We start from the raw sequence: 14,800 nt of genomic DNA on the forward strand, positions 1-14,800 counted from the left end.
GATAAAAGCAGTCCTTCTAGAAGAAATTGCTAAAATCCAATGGGACCAGGAGAAACTCGACCGCCTTGAAACACCAAAGGTCAGTCTGCAGAACCTTTCCTGCAGCCGATGAGCAATTCCTTGCATGACATCTGGGGGAATACTCATGTGAGTAGGTGCTCGCTACAGCAGAGCCCGAGTATTTTAGTTCTAAATATTTATCATCCTTATTTGCATCTATTTGATGTTAAGGTATTGTATGCTTTTTTCATGTATGTCTTATGTTGCTAAAAAAAGGCAATTCTGACCATTCCGTATGCTTTTACAGTAGCTATATTTTAAGTGAAGGATGTTTGTACTTTAGATAATGTTTATTATCACTGACATAAAAACCTCAATCCTGCTTCCATAAAAATCAGTGGTTGCTTTGCTCCTACTAGAAATAAAATTTGATCCAAATATGTTAGTCACAAAGTTTGCTAATAAAAGTAAATACTATATTCATTGTCTCTCAATGCTTAAAGGCAAAGTGGTGTTAGCAAATACTGTATAGTATAGCTTAAAGAACAGTATTATGCACAATTCTAGACACACTGTTATTCAACAAAATCTAAAAGCAGCTGTGAAAAACATCTTATGGGACAGCAAATTTTGCTACATGAAAATTTCTGGAGCTCTGACAGGCTTTTTTCAAATTTCTTTCTTAAACCAACCCCCTCACTCATGTCCTACACCGCAATTGCACAAATTAAAGGCTGTGGCCTTGTAGGCAGTATGCATCCAGACCAGCTAATCTTTAAAATCGGATACTTCAGGAGGGTCTCCCTCTTTCTGCTGCATTCATTCCTAAACTCCCTTTTAGCAGAAACTGTCATATGTTTCTGAATCCTTGTAACAAGCGACAAGATGAAGAGCCTAGTGTCATCCCTCATCTACTTCACTTCTCAAGTTTATCTCTGCACTTGTCCATATAATTACCCCCTGCAGATTTCAACTTTAATTCAGATTTGAGTTACGGTTGCTGAATAGGCCTCACAAAAAGACAAAGCCTCATTAGTAGCCCGCAAAAGTGAGCCTTACTGGTTAAAACCTTGATTTAAATACCAAACAAAGGGGAAAAATAGATGCTGAGACAATGTTTACATCCTTTCAAATACACCCGTGAAATTTTGGCAGTAAATTAGCCAAAGGATGGGCTTTACATCTCATCCATCTCTCTCAGTTGGGAAGGAACAGCCATAACTACAAGTTTTTGCAGGGTGCGGCTGATGCTGGGAGATGGCTGAATACATATGACCAAAGGCTGCATGCCTCGCAAGTCAGAACAAAGCAGAGATGTGCTAGGAATTCAGGATTTTCTTATGCCCAGAAGTTTACTATAGACTGGAGATAAACACAAGTCCCACCTCCCACACAAAAAGGAATAGTGTTCAAACCTAGAGTAACACAGCACTAGGAAAAAACTAATAACTAATGATTCCAAAGCCTCTCGATTTAAGGATTCCCCAAAGCAATCTCAAAGAAAAGAAAGGAAAAGAAAACCTGTGGAGTCAGTCAACACGTTTTTCAATCCAATTATATAGTAAATGCACCAGCAGGCAAGGCCTCAGTTCCGAAAAGGTGAGGAAGAAGGAGGATGGTGCAAAATGCTTTCATACATTTAAACATTCTTAGGATATAAGAGAGCAGGCAACTTAGAAAACATTCCTTGTAAGCTGTGTGGGATCAGCGCAGTCTTCTGCAGCCTTTGCTTCGTCCTACAGCTCAGCTTTGCCTGTTTGGGCAGGACTGGCGTTACCACTGCCTTCTCCAGCGTTGCTCTTGTCTGCTGGCTTGAAAGATAACGAAGCAGAGTTTGTGCAGTACCGTTTGCCAGTTGGGCGAGGTCCATCGTCAAAAATATGCCCCAGGTGAGCACCACACTGAAACAAAATACAATAGAGTATCACTGTGTCTCTGTGCGGCTTGATGGCATCACCGTGGTGTTAAGCAATGACTAGCAGCTGCTTCCAAGGAAGCACATTGGTGGTGCCTACATCACCCTTTCAAGTGGGATTTACAACCTACATTTATTTGCAAGAGTGATCCAGGAAGATGATCTTCTGAGATACCATGGGTGCCTAAGACTTCAAGCCCAAATTTTCTGGGTGTTTCCCGTCGTGCCCCTGCATATGTTGGGGTTGGGGCTGGGCCACCATTTCTGAGAAGCCGCCTGTCTCTGTAATGCTCTTATGACAGGAGCTCAGTTAAAAACACGGTGGTGAGGGCAGCACTGCCCACGTTTCACTTACTGCTGTAAGGATAGCTGTGTAACAAAGGGGCAGCCTGAGCTCTGGGCTCTCCTCAGCCTGCAGCCATTTGATACGCCCCTTGGTAAAAAAACACTAAACCCCTCGGTGATCCTAGCAAGGACCTAAAGCAGTGAAGATATTCTTTGGAGTATGCCTTCACACTCATTTTTTTTTCTTTCCACAGCCTGGCACTCTTCTGAGCATCAGGGTCCTTCTGGGTGCACCTCTGCTCCTCGCCCCTGGAGGGGATGGAGCTCATCCGCTACTCATCTCATACTACTTTCTGTAGTATATAGGAGATAGGGACAGGTGACTGAAAAAGTGAAGATATGTAAAATATTTCTGAATGAATAATCTTTAGCTGAGAGTAATTATAAATAGGAATGATGCTGAATTTGCTTTTTATAAGGAATATGAAACTACAGATGGTCTGTTGACACTTTTGTTCTGTATGAATCAGCCTCAGATACTCGCAGTGGTATTCAGGGTGAACACTACTGCTCCTGTCTGTAAGAAAGGTAACACTCCCTTGCTTTACAGAAGAGTACAGTATTTTGAAGAAACTGATTTAGTTCATCCTTATTCAAAAATTGGGATTACTATCACTGCACATTATGGCTGACAGCTTATCTGGATAATAAGAACTTCTTGCAATTAGTCACTTAAATTTCACAAGTTCATTTTTACAGCCTGCCATGAGAAATAAAAAAATAAAACCTTGCACTGGAGGAATATTTATCTTGAACAGGAAAGTCATGCTGCTTTACCGAAGAGCCTTGGCCTTTCAAGTTAATAGCTGATCTCAGTAAGAGCTGGAATGATGTAACTGAGATCACAGAGCTGCTTGTGGGCTCACAGTCAGAGAGCAAAAATTAAAGACTGCAAATTATTCTTAACATTTAATTAATTCATAGTATCCCAAATACATAGAGGCAATACTGATTATTCCGAACTGTGAATGAGTTAGTAATGGCAAATCTCTACCCTGCAGTTAATGTGTTCCTAATGTTCTCCTGCTGTTATGGACTTTAATTCACCAAAGCAGTAGGAAGGGTGTCTGTAAAAGCAGGTGAAGTCTTGGCTTCAGGTTAAACTCTCTCAACAGACTGAAAGGCTGGGGGAGGCTCTCACACCAGCTAGGAGGGACAGAAACTTCTTGTTTAATGACAGCTGAAACAATAATCCTCACTGCCTCCTGGAGCAAGGCAGGTAGGCATGTGAAGCCTTAGTGCTCCCGCCTGTCGGTCCCACCCGTGCAGCCACATCCCAGGGCAGGCTCCCTGCTCCTGGAGAAGTATCGCTGAAACAGCCACGGCAGTCCAGCAAGGACGCCAATAACAAGGGTGCTTCTAGCCTGTAGTATCAGCAGGACGAGGTCCCAGAGGCAGTGGGAAAAGGCATAGATAATTTTGGGTTAAGCAGCAGCTGCTTGGCTTTGTAAGGAAGAGAGAACGTGGCAAATAAGGAAAAGGCAAAGGAAAGTTGCATGGGAACTAGAGAAGACAAAGCTTCAAGTCTTGTTCCTGAAAGATTCCTCTCTCGCCACCCTTTCCTCCATTCTCCACTGCTTACTTTATTTCATATTCCTTTAGACCGAAGGCATTTTTTAGGCAGTTTAGGCAGAAAACCTGAGCTCTTTCTCAGAGTGGGGTCTCTCACAATGAGGCATTTCACCTGATTATAAAGCTTTTCCATACCTTAGGGGAAAAAAAAATCTAAAAAAACTTAAGTGTCCCAGAGAGAGTATTTTTCTAAATGCTCAGCATCCTAATTAAATCATCTCATCTCAACTAAGAATGCTTCAAAACCTCCTGGCTAGAAGTGTTAAACAGATCTTTTCCAGATTAACATTTAACCAAAGATAAATCATTCCCTCTCCACTGGACAGAAACAGAACAAGAGAAACCGTAGAGAGAAACGGTCTGCAGGAGTAATATACTCACATACAGACTACAAAGACAATCTGTCAAAAAGGTTTTCCTCACAAAACCTGAGAAGCTGTGTGAGAGTCCAAGGTAGTCTCATTACACCTTCTTGTGATGGCAGAATCACACCAGGATTGGATTACTGCAAAATTTGTTACCTTTTGAGATTACCCCTCACCAAAAATTTATGTGGCGATTCTCTCTGTAGAGGACTCTGTAACTCATCTACCCTGAAAAGAAACGTAATTCAATCCTCTGTATCACAGTATAAGAAACCTGGCCCTCAGCTGAGAGTACAAAGGATGAATTGATTTTACTGTCCTCCCCGCACATAATAGGTGCTGACCATTTTTCTAGGACGTATATACATGTCTGCAAAGCCTCCCCAAAAGAAACAATCATCTGTTGCGGCCTTGCACATAAATATATCGGGTAGAATGCACTGGGACGGTGAAATGGTTAGAGTAAAGCATTTGAAGTATGTGTTTGGGAGCAGGAAAGGGGGGGGTCACTGCTAACTGTCAGGATGCTTGGATCTCCCAAGCCTCCTGGTTCTAATATGCTGCTGGGAGGCACGGAAAGCAGCTTGCAGTCAGCTGCTGTAGCCGAGTCTGAGCTATCAATGTGCAAACAGTACTTCTGTGACAACAGAATTTTATTGATTTGTGCAGGTACAAATAATAGCTAGGGAGACCTCAGGGGAAGGGACTCTCAAGCAGGGAAGAGAAAAAAAAAGAGAGATGCAACCAGTTTTACAGTATTCCTCAAATGCATTTGTAATTAACTTCTACCTGTCACTAATCGTTGACCTTTTAAATACATCCAGGGTGATGTGTTTCCAAAAAACTGTAGAAGTTATTTCTAGGATAATCCCATGGATGTCTTTGATTAATATTACAGCTATTTTCCCCCAGTGTTTGCTTTCTATAATGGAGAACATTAAAATAGAGTTTTTTTATTCTCTCAGACAGGTGGAAGGACTTTTAAAGAAAAATCAACTACGTTTTCATCTGCAAAAGATTAATAAGGTTTTGGGTTTGGGAGAGGGTACTTTCCTCCAGTTCTACCAAGGCCTGCCATATCAATCCCACTGCTTTCTAGGCTGCAGTAAAACTGCGGTTTTTTGCAGCTGCATGTGTGATTCACATTCCTAGGGCTCCGAGGAGGGGAGGAAATGGTTTTGTTATGGATACACAATGTGGTGGTATTAACTGTGCTGAGCGGTGGCTGCAAAGATGCTCACCACTCCTCAAGCTATTTTCCTGCATGACTTGTTCATCAGTGGGGTTATTGCCCCAGGAAGTTGGAGTAGCTGCTAGGAAGTTGCCGTTGGATTGTACAGCAACCTTGGTCATATTTTTTCTTAATGCTTTAAATTCAGTTTTTGGTTTTGCTTTAATTTCATTGTGTCTGTGTATGACTGCTGCTAATACTGCTGGTCTCAGGTCTGGTAATGCTACTTTGTTTGGCAACAGGTAAACGACATTCCCAGATTCCTTGGCCTGACCGCAAGCTGCCTTGGGCTTCTCTCAGGTGAAAACCAGGAGCTCTGGCCATCTCTTGAAGGGTGTCAGCAGATACAGGCTCAGCAGGTTGGCAATATGCTGATTCTAGCACTATTCAGGCCTACTAAGCAGAGCCGAAGAGAGTGGGTTGCATTTTTGATTATGCCAGTAATCACTGGTGAAGCACGAGATTCCCAGTCTGCAGTCCTGTTGCTACCTTGCTAGGGAATTTAGGGAAGTGGATGTTCCCAAAAAGTGTTAGGTGGATCTTCTAAAGCATATCATCAATATAAAAACTACAGAATTATGTAGTACACATGACATACTAGCAGACACGCTGATTTGGCCATTAAAATGTTGGGCCAAACCTTCTACCTAGACTGAACTTAATGGATTCTCCATAAAGACAATCTTGCCTCTTTTTGGGAAGCTTCTTAACTCACTCTGAACATTTATATATGAGGACTGACTGACTAGTAAGGATGCATATTATCAGGGATGAAATCAGTTATCCCTCCACCAATACTGTCTTGGAAAGAGAACAGCAAATTCTCACGGCCCAAATGAAGCTGCTGCTTCTCTCAGGAGGCGTTTGAGCATGTGGAGCTAGAGGACCGCAAGCTGCCGGGTACGTCTGCCAAACACCAATGCAGCAGGTTCTCCCTTTGCTAGGTAATGATTATGCCATTCTTTTCACAGAGAGGAAGGCTGCACAAAGGATGAGAGAAAGTAGAACAAGACAGATAATGGAAAATTTGGGTATGTTTTGAATGACTACTGAGTTCATTATTACGGCAGATGGGATTGTTTGAGGCAGCCATTAGGACTGCGCTGGGAATGAGGGTTGGGAATGAGTTAGCACGGTTGCACAGTAATGCACAGTGATGGAATCAGCACACAGACAGTCACTCCACCGCTTTTGACTTCCCTCTCAACTGCTCGTGTGTGGAGTCAGTGGGCCAGGCTCAGGCTCAGGAGCTCCTTTGAAGGGACCCTCTTCAGGAAGACAATTTCTGTAGACTCAGCACCAAGTCCAACCATTTACATCTGCTCTGTTAAATATCACACAAAACAACAACGTGCATTCCAACGAGTCCTTTGTGCCTTCAGCTCGTTCCACCCAGCTGTTATACCTACGACCCATTGTGCTCTCTCACAATGATTACTATTTAATGGAACTGAAAGGTTTGCAAATCTTAGGGTAAGTACAGCATGCTGTAATGATTTTTGCAGCCTTTGCTATCAGAATGGTCTGTGTGTGCTATAAACTAACCTGACTGCAGGATATTTCAATCCGGTGCATCCCATAGGAGAAATCATCATTGAAAGTAATTGCATCAGGACTGATCACATCATAGAAGGCAGGCCAACCTGGAAAAGAGGAACAAGATAATTAAGAAGAGGGCATCCTGATGGCAGATGGCATTGTAACAAGAAAGACACAATCACACTTTGAAAAATGTTTATCTCACTCCAGAGCCTGGAAATAACTGAAATGGAGATTTTGGATCCTAAATCACTTAGGTACTTTGGAAAATTTCCCCTCTAAATACAAAGTTGTTTACAGGCGAGGACTAAGCTGTCACTAGCTGCCCATCTTCCATCTCAACAGAGATTCCTGCACTCCACCACAAGCAGCAGTAGCAGTTTAGCTCAGGCACAAAGGTGGCTGCTCAGGTAAGCCAGATGCAGCCTCACCATTAGCTTAAAAGAACACAAATTCCACTCTGAAGACAAACAGCGAGACTTTATGGAACGCAAGTGGTTTTGCTTTTGCAGTGTAAAGGTACTTTAAAAAAGAATTGGTAAGTTGCAATTTAGAGCCCCAAAACCTGCCTTAACCTTTGCCTTCACTCAGAAGGATGTGCTCGGACCCTGACCCATCACACATTAGAGGCAGCGAGATGACTACTATTGTGTCTGATTTCAAAACAGTAATGAGTGCTTCAGATCAGCCATGGACAGGTGGAGTCATAACTATGCCTATATTAGACACTAGTAGATGGTCTGCATGTGGTCTGCTTCCAGGACAAAACAATTGCAGTCATTAACACATACGTTCAACACAGCTGCTAGCTGAGCACTGAGCAGCATGACGTGACACCAGATGATGATGATGAGGTGTATACCTGATCTACAAATACTGGGCACTTATCATCTAAATCATGACCTTCCACTCTTTAACTATTCCATGCCAAGCCTCCCCCTCTCCACAATACAGGTGAAAAACAACACAGGTCTGTTCAGTGTCCCAGTAGATACCCATTACACAGTTGTAACTTTTCAGCCATCCCTCAAAAACCTGTCATCATATGCTCCATTTCCTGAAGCTGGGTTCCCACATAAGAATCTGATAGGCTTTAAGGTCATGTCAACATCTTCCAGTGCCCATCTGAAATCCCACTGGCTATCTGTCCTTCTCATTCAGTCTCTTGTCAAATATCATAACATGCACAGGCAACTCTTGCTCTCTGTGTATTACACATATGCCCACGTATACAGAAGTTCCTTGTTTTGTCTTCGAGTATCTGTCAAGCATTTGCTACTGATGATTTCATAAAATGACTTGCAATAAGCTATTAAGAAACACAGCAGCAGCTGTGAATCACTGCATGCAGATGAATAAAGGATGTATACAGCTTCCTATAAGTAAAGTGAGTAAAATTTCCTGCACAGTAAAAGCAAGCGTGGAAGCTATCAAGTTTTCTGAATGTGGGTAAAGAAAGTGTGTAAACTGGAAAAAAATCCGTATGTCTTCAGTTGTATCTTAAACCATTAAATATGGAAGAACACTTATTAGGATGCAAGCATAACAGGCATAATTTTTTAAGAAAGAAATGCTCAGAAATGCATTTCTCTTCCTTTTGGGAACATCCATATAGTAGCATTCCTAAGCCTGCAACCTGAAGGCATTGCAAGCCCCAAGTCCTATGCTCCCAAGGTGTCTACTACCATCACAAGTGTTTCCACCCCAGAACTCACTGCAGAAGTAAGTAGAGTCATTTTTTTCCCCAGAATTATTGCAAATGGAAGAGTTACAGACAGCAGACAGATTGAGGAGAAAGAACTCTGAACTGGGAAAACATCCCACAAGACAGGAACTCAAAATAGTGCAGCAATGACAACCATAAAAAAAAAATATTATAAATTCTTCCCCTCGTGCAAAATATCCCTGCCAAACAAATACCTTCACAAACAGAAAAGGAATAAACATATGACAAGTTTTGCAAAAGGGGTTATCCTGTTGACAGAAAAATTGATGTTTCCTAATTGGTGGCTCCTTTCCAACACCATTCGTCGTCATCTTAGCGGGCCCCTGTCTAATGAAAATTGAGGCATTACATAGAGCTGGTCAGAATATTTTTAATGAAGCCTTTTTAGTTTTTTTAGTTTAATAATTTTGCAAAACAGACATATCAGTTTGCCCTTGTGTGTTGGCAGAGAAGTTCCAAAGAGGGAGCTGTTTGGAGCAACCAACTATATGATCGTGTGAAAGCCTCTGGAGGAGGAACACTTCAGTGCTGCAGAAATTCTCAAAGACAACCCTGCCTCCTCCATAACAGCAATAAGGGGGAAGCTTCAAAGGCTGCTACGCAGAGATTGAAGCAATCTGTGTCTTGCTGAGAAAATTATCTTGTGAGAAGGGTTTGGAGGAGACATGTTTATGTCAGCTTTGACATTAAAGGAAGACCATCCATCCTCCTTTCTCCAGACTTTTCCTTTTGGTCTTCCCATTCACCACAGAAAAATTATTTGCTTTGGATGCACTCCATGCACTTTTGAAAAATGAAGTCATCTGAAACCTATATAAACAGGCAAGCTCCTCCTAAAGTAGCCTTTGTACCCAACTAGAGTGACTTCAGTTTAGGCTGTCAGTTCATGCTACACGTGACACATGTTCCAAAGGCTCCACTGCTGCCACATATGGTTCCCAAGACAGGGAGTAGGAAACAGCCTGTGCCTCCACAGTATGGACTTTTAACTCTCAGTCATCCCATCTCTTCTTGAGTGACATGGCAGGCCAGACACCAGCATTGCTGTGACGAACTAGTAACTCCATGAGGGTTGACTGAAAACTGAGCAAACTCTGCAGCAGAAAAGGTCCTGAAGGGCACGGTGAGACACTCTGTCACTCTGCTGACCTTGAGAGGAAGACAAGTGAACTGCTCATTGAGTTGATGAGCCAAACTCACCAGAAAAATCAATCCCCCTCTGCTGTTTCATTTCCTGTCTCCTGAGCTAAAGTGGAAAACCCATTTGATAGTTTGCTAAGCCTTCTCTGGCCATTTTCTCTACTTCAAAATCTGCCAGGAACAAGCTGTAGAAGCAGTCTGCTTCCCTGCACATCAGGCAACTCCCGGTGACGTAGAAAGCCACCCAGACCCCTGTGGACTCTTCATATGATCCTCCTGTCTTTGTAAGTGGTGAATGCCCCAGCAGTGGCCTCCACTTTGCAAGGCCCAGGCTACTTCTCCTGCTGTCTCACTGGCTGCTGCTTCTCCACTCCTGTCCTCCTGAGCGCCTGCCTCCTTCCTGCTGTAAGGCTGCAAAATGGCTGACTCGCTCTACATTTTAGACTGCTGTTAGCTGTGCATTAAAGCTTCAGCCTGCCTTTGAAGGATCTCTGGCTACTTGGAAAGGGCATGCTTCTGCAGGAATGGGGGGGGAAGAAGCCCATTTTGGATCTCTTCTGCTTCTGCTGAGCTGAGAGAGAGAAACGGTAACCCTTAGCACTGCAGAGACTGAGCACTGGAGGACACCCTTTGCAAACACTGGTGCAGAGACTCAACCCTCCCCGGATGATGGCTTTCTGGCAGGTCTAGCTCACCACATCTGATGGGCAGCAGGAGCGGGGCCACCGTCTTTTGAAGGATGGTAAAACGAACGGCTAGGAAGAAATAGCTGCTGGAGGAAAGGGGCAAAGGGTAATTGCAGGAGACAAGATGGGGGTGGGGGGAGTCTCCCAGCAGAGTGAACAACTTCAAATGACATTTGCACATTTTTCTGTGTGTGTGAACAGCAGCTAAGATTTGCGAATACATTTATCCTTGACTGTAAAGTTTAGTTTGAGGGAGAGTATGACACAGTAATGGTCAGCAATTTTTATCACATTATAGACATCTAAAATGGGCTCATTCTTATTTTCACAATCACTTTGCATCACACTGGCAATATAAAAGGGCTTTAAAATAAGAGTCTGTTGTGTTTGTGTTCACTCTGATGACCCTTTACATGGGAGTCAGGCTGCTATGTCCTAAGGGCCAGTTTCTGGTACGTTAATAAGCCAGCCACAGAGATGAATAGTTTGTCAGATATATAGCAAGTATCCTTTCTTGGATCTAAAATACACTAAATAAAGCAATGAAACTTTCTTCTGTCAAGTGCTTAAGTGAAAACCATGTGTAAACTGAACATTACTGACAGATCTTTTCCGCTCCATCCTGCATGAGTAATAGAAAGGATCTTATGCTGCTGGGTGTCACACATACTGAGTCATGTCCCATTCTTCCTCATTCTGGGACATCCCCCAAATACTTTGTAAAAGCTGCACAGCATTTCTAAAATTCACCCCACACCCCCTCACCAAAACCGAATCTTTTGTTTTTCATAATGGCCCCTATTCTGGCAAAGAGGAGACAGCGGTTCATGCCTCTTTGTCAAAGAATGCTTTCTTCAGAGCAGAGATGGCCTGGCACTGCCCTTGACAGCAACAGTGAAGAACAGGGAGGAAGAGAAATGTTGGTTCTGGTAACCTATGCTGGATGCTGCTTTTGCAGCCCTGGGCATAGGGTTTCAAATCATTCAAAAGAGGCATCTTCTTTCTCACTTTCAGACCTCCTATTCTAGGTACCTCATTGAGTCCGTGTTACTAACAAGCTGCCTAAGGTGGGCACCTATACAGGCAGCTGGCACAAGGTGGGTATCACGACAACACAGGCAGCCAGCACACAGCAGTCCCAGACAGCTGACAAACTGAACGGTTTGTCTCCTTCTTAAAATGAGATGCCAAAGTAGTTGTAATGCCTGAGTAAGGCAGCGACAGCGAGCAGTATGCCTACAGTCCAGCCCCCCTTGTGCATTCCTGGTAGAGATATGAAACCCCAGCAGGAGTAGATTGTTTCTTTCACATTAACCCAGGAAGTTCTGAAGCACCTCATCTTGGGGGCTACTCCAGGACGCTTTCTTGGGGCAATGCTGACCTCATACAAAAAAAGACATTTTGTTCCCATAAACTTTCGGAAAGCAGTCCAGCTGTTGATTGATTGATCAATTTTAGAAGCATCTCAAACTTCCTTCCAGTTTTGCAAGTTTGCACACATTTTGTTGTAGTTAGATCTCCAACTTCCTAATAAATGGATGCAAGCACTTAGACATCTAACTGTTAAAATATGAGTCTATAATTATTTGCAGAAGCAAAACGGCAGGCTGCTTTTGAAAATCAGCCCTGCTAGGCTATTTTTTCCCCTCTCCTGAACTAATATTCCTTTTGACATTTTTTTGAACAGCACGGTTGCAATCCCAAAGCATCTAATGCTCTGACATTATTCCCATTTCATACACCTGCTGACTGGAGACCTCCACAGTTTTTCAATAACTGTGATGTCTGTAGTTATGTTTTTCATTTTAGATCCCAAAGAGATTAAGTTCAACCTGCATTTTATCATTCTTTGCTGTAATTATTCCAAGCATTTACTTCAGTGAGTTATTTACAGATGGAGAAGTAGGGGGAGATGGAAGATGTTATAACTACCAAGTGGCACCAGATGGAAAAGAGGACCTTGACCTGAAAAATACCTTGTTTCTCTGATGTGCTGTATTTTTAGAATTCTGATTCCCTTTTAACCTAATGCGGATTAATGAAAACCCAAAGGCTTTTTAAGGTAGAGTCTCATCATTTATCTTCACTGAGAAGCTCTGTCTGTGTAAAAACATAAAGTGCATAGGATTAAAAAAAAAAGGTAATAAAGCTTCTGCTTTGAAACTGCTGTAAAGCTGAAGGGCCTTCACTTTCTTCTTTCTCACAGGTTTATTGAAACAGAATCTGAAAGACACAGGCATCCACAGCTGTAACTTCTCACATACAAGTTTAATGGAGAACTAAAAAGTGACATATTGCTATTATGTAGAATGCCTGCACAGATATAGGGCTTTTTTTGGCTAACATCCTGGGTTATTTTTCATAATATCTCCATGATGATGAATGCACAATAAATATTCTTACTTACAAATATTCTACCATCAGGTAACACTACTTTCAGTGGACGTTCACCTAATTCACCCAAATGTAACTAGAAACAGAATCAGGCACAAAACCATTCTTGTTCACCAGCAAACAACTTTACATCAGGTATCTATTCCACTGGAAAGAGAACAGTCGGTCCTTTCCAGCACTATCCAGATATAAGAAGGATGACATGGTACTGTTTTTCAGCAGAACATGCAGAGCATCAGAGTGGTAGCTAGGTTGTGGGGAGGGAGACAAAGGCAAAATGAAGCTTAATTTTGGAAGGAAAAGTAAAGAGAGGGCTTATCTCTTAACACGCTACCTGCCTCTAACAGCAAAGTTGGGCTACCACAGCAGGCAAATACCACTCAGACAGAACAGTGTGGGAAGGGAATTTTATAAAACAATTGAACTTCTAATAGCAGCTTTTATGAGACAATCGTCATCTGTTTTTTTCTTTATGTTTCTCACTTGGGAAATGAAAAAGTGAAAGCCATAAATAAAGGTGGTATTTGTTTTCTTCCACTATGGCACTCTGAGTATCAAAACAACTTACTATACAACAGCATATGCAATCCAGATTTATTTCTTTGTTAGTGGGAGGAGGTTGTGTTTGTTTAAAATCGTTGTTAAGGGAGATCTGAAACTTCGCATCTACAATTTCATTTGACATCTGAATTTTTCACAAGAGTGCCCCTGATGTCTCTTGAGCATGGGGCCTGCTCTCTTCAGCAATTAATAACTGTATCAAAATACCGCTATTGCCCCAGCTACTTCCTTAGTCCTTTCGCTGTGCTCTAAAATACTGCTAAATACAAGCCAGCTGTTTTAGAGCCTTCCTCTATAACACTCCTGACGTCTCCAATGTCTGGGCTGCTGCTAAAATCAACAGGTAGGCAGGAGCTGGGATCTTCCTCAAGTCTTCTTACAAAGATTGAGTTACTAATGGTTTCTTTCTTGGTTCAGGTTCAACAAAACTACTGAACCTAACTCGCTTCCTCCCAAAGGATGGGTTTCTCCCCTCATCTGAACAGTGTCTCTTGTTACTTTAAATCACGGCTAATGTTTTTAAAAATATATCTTACACATAAGTCAGCTGTAGATCTTCAGCATCAAAGGAACCAAACAGAATCATGTGAAGCAGTGTAACCTTAAGCTATAATTTTAAAATGCCATCAAGAAATGTCTCAAATAGTTTTTAAAATTTACTGTTGACCTAGTAACCTCAGTCCAAACCATTCAACTCCGAATAAATGTTTTTGTTTTCCTTCCAAAAGCAGTATTGGTAAAACAAATTTATATATTGCAAAATATCTTGCAGTCGGTATGAGTTATCTGTGCAATTCACTAAAATAACTGAAGCTTTCATATAGGATGAGTAAATCAGGATAGCAGTAGAGCTGGCAGGCCTTACGATGGAAGTGATTTGACAAAATTTGAATCCTAATGCAGTGTGTTCACAGAGAAAGTAAAAAAAACCCAGCAAATGCAACCTTGTAATAATCAGCATCTGGCACTGAAATGAACAGCAGCCACAGATGAAGTACATATTTGAAAAATTTGTCATGGGGTGTTTCAAGTAATGAACATCCACAATTTGTTTGCTGAAATATTTTCCTGTAGTATTGTTATGCATATCTGGGAAATAAAGTTTGTAAAGAACAGCCAGTACTCAGTTACACACTAAAACTGAAACTACAGAGGTGGAATTCTGACAGAATTATTTTTAACTCAAAAAAAAAGCAGCCTGTACTGTCTTCCTTTTGCAGTTATATCCCTTCTACTGAGCCTCCTTCTACAGTGCCTCCAGCACTGAGTGCTCTAGCAGACAAGCACCCTCCTCATTACAGCTGGACAAACAGGCTCTCATTGCAG

The 14,800-nt window shown here is 42.1% G+C and overlaps 1 protein-coding gene across 1 annotated transcript in view; it reads right to left on the reverse strand.

Moving 5' to 3' along the window:
• Positions 1-263: 263 nt before the first annotated feature.
• Positions 264-14,800, reverse strand: part of MSRB3 (methionine sulfoxide reductase B3) — a 92,707-nt gene continuing 78,170 nt past the window's right edge. The window contains exons 6-7 of the mRNA XM_009327574.1: positions 6,974-7,071; positions 264-1,901 (exon numbers count right to left, since the gene is read on the reverse strand). Of these exons, the coding sequence (XP_009325849.1) occupies positions 1,737-1,901; positions 6,974-7,071 (263 nt within the window). The 3' untranslated portion in view covers positions 264-1,736. The remainder of the gene's footprint in view (positions 1,902-6,973; positions 7,072-14,800) is intronic.

Source organism: Pygoscelis adeliae, unplaced genomic scaffold (assembly GCF_000699105.1).
Source record: "Pygoscelis adeliae isolate BGI_AS28 unplaced genomic scaffold, ASM69910v1 Scaffold113, whole genome shotgun sequence".
Classification (NCBI taxonomy): Eukaryota; Metazoa; Chordata; class Aves; order Sphenisciformes; family Spheniscidae; genus Pygoscelis; species Pygoscelis adeliae.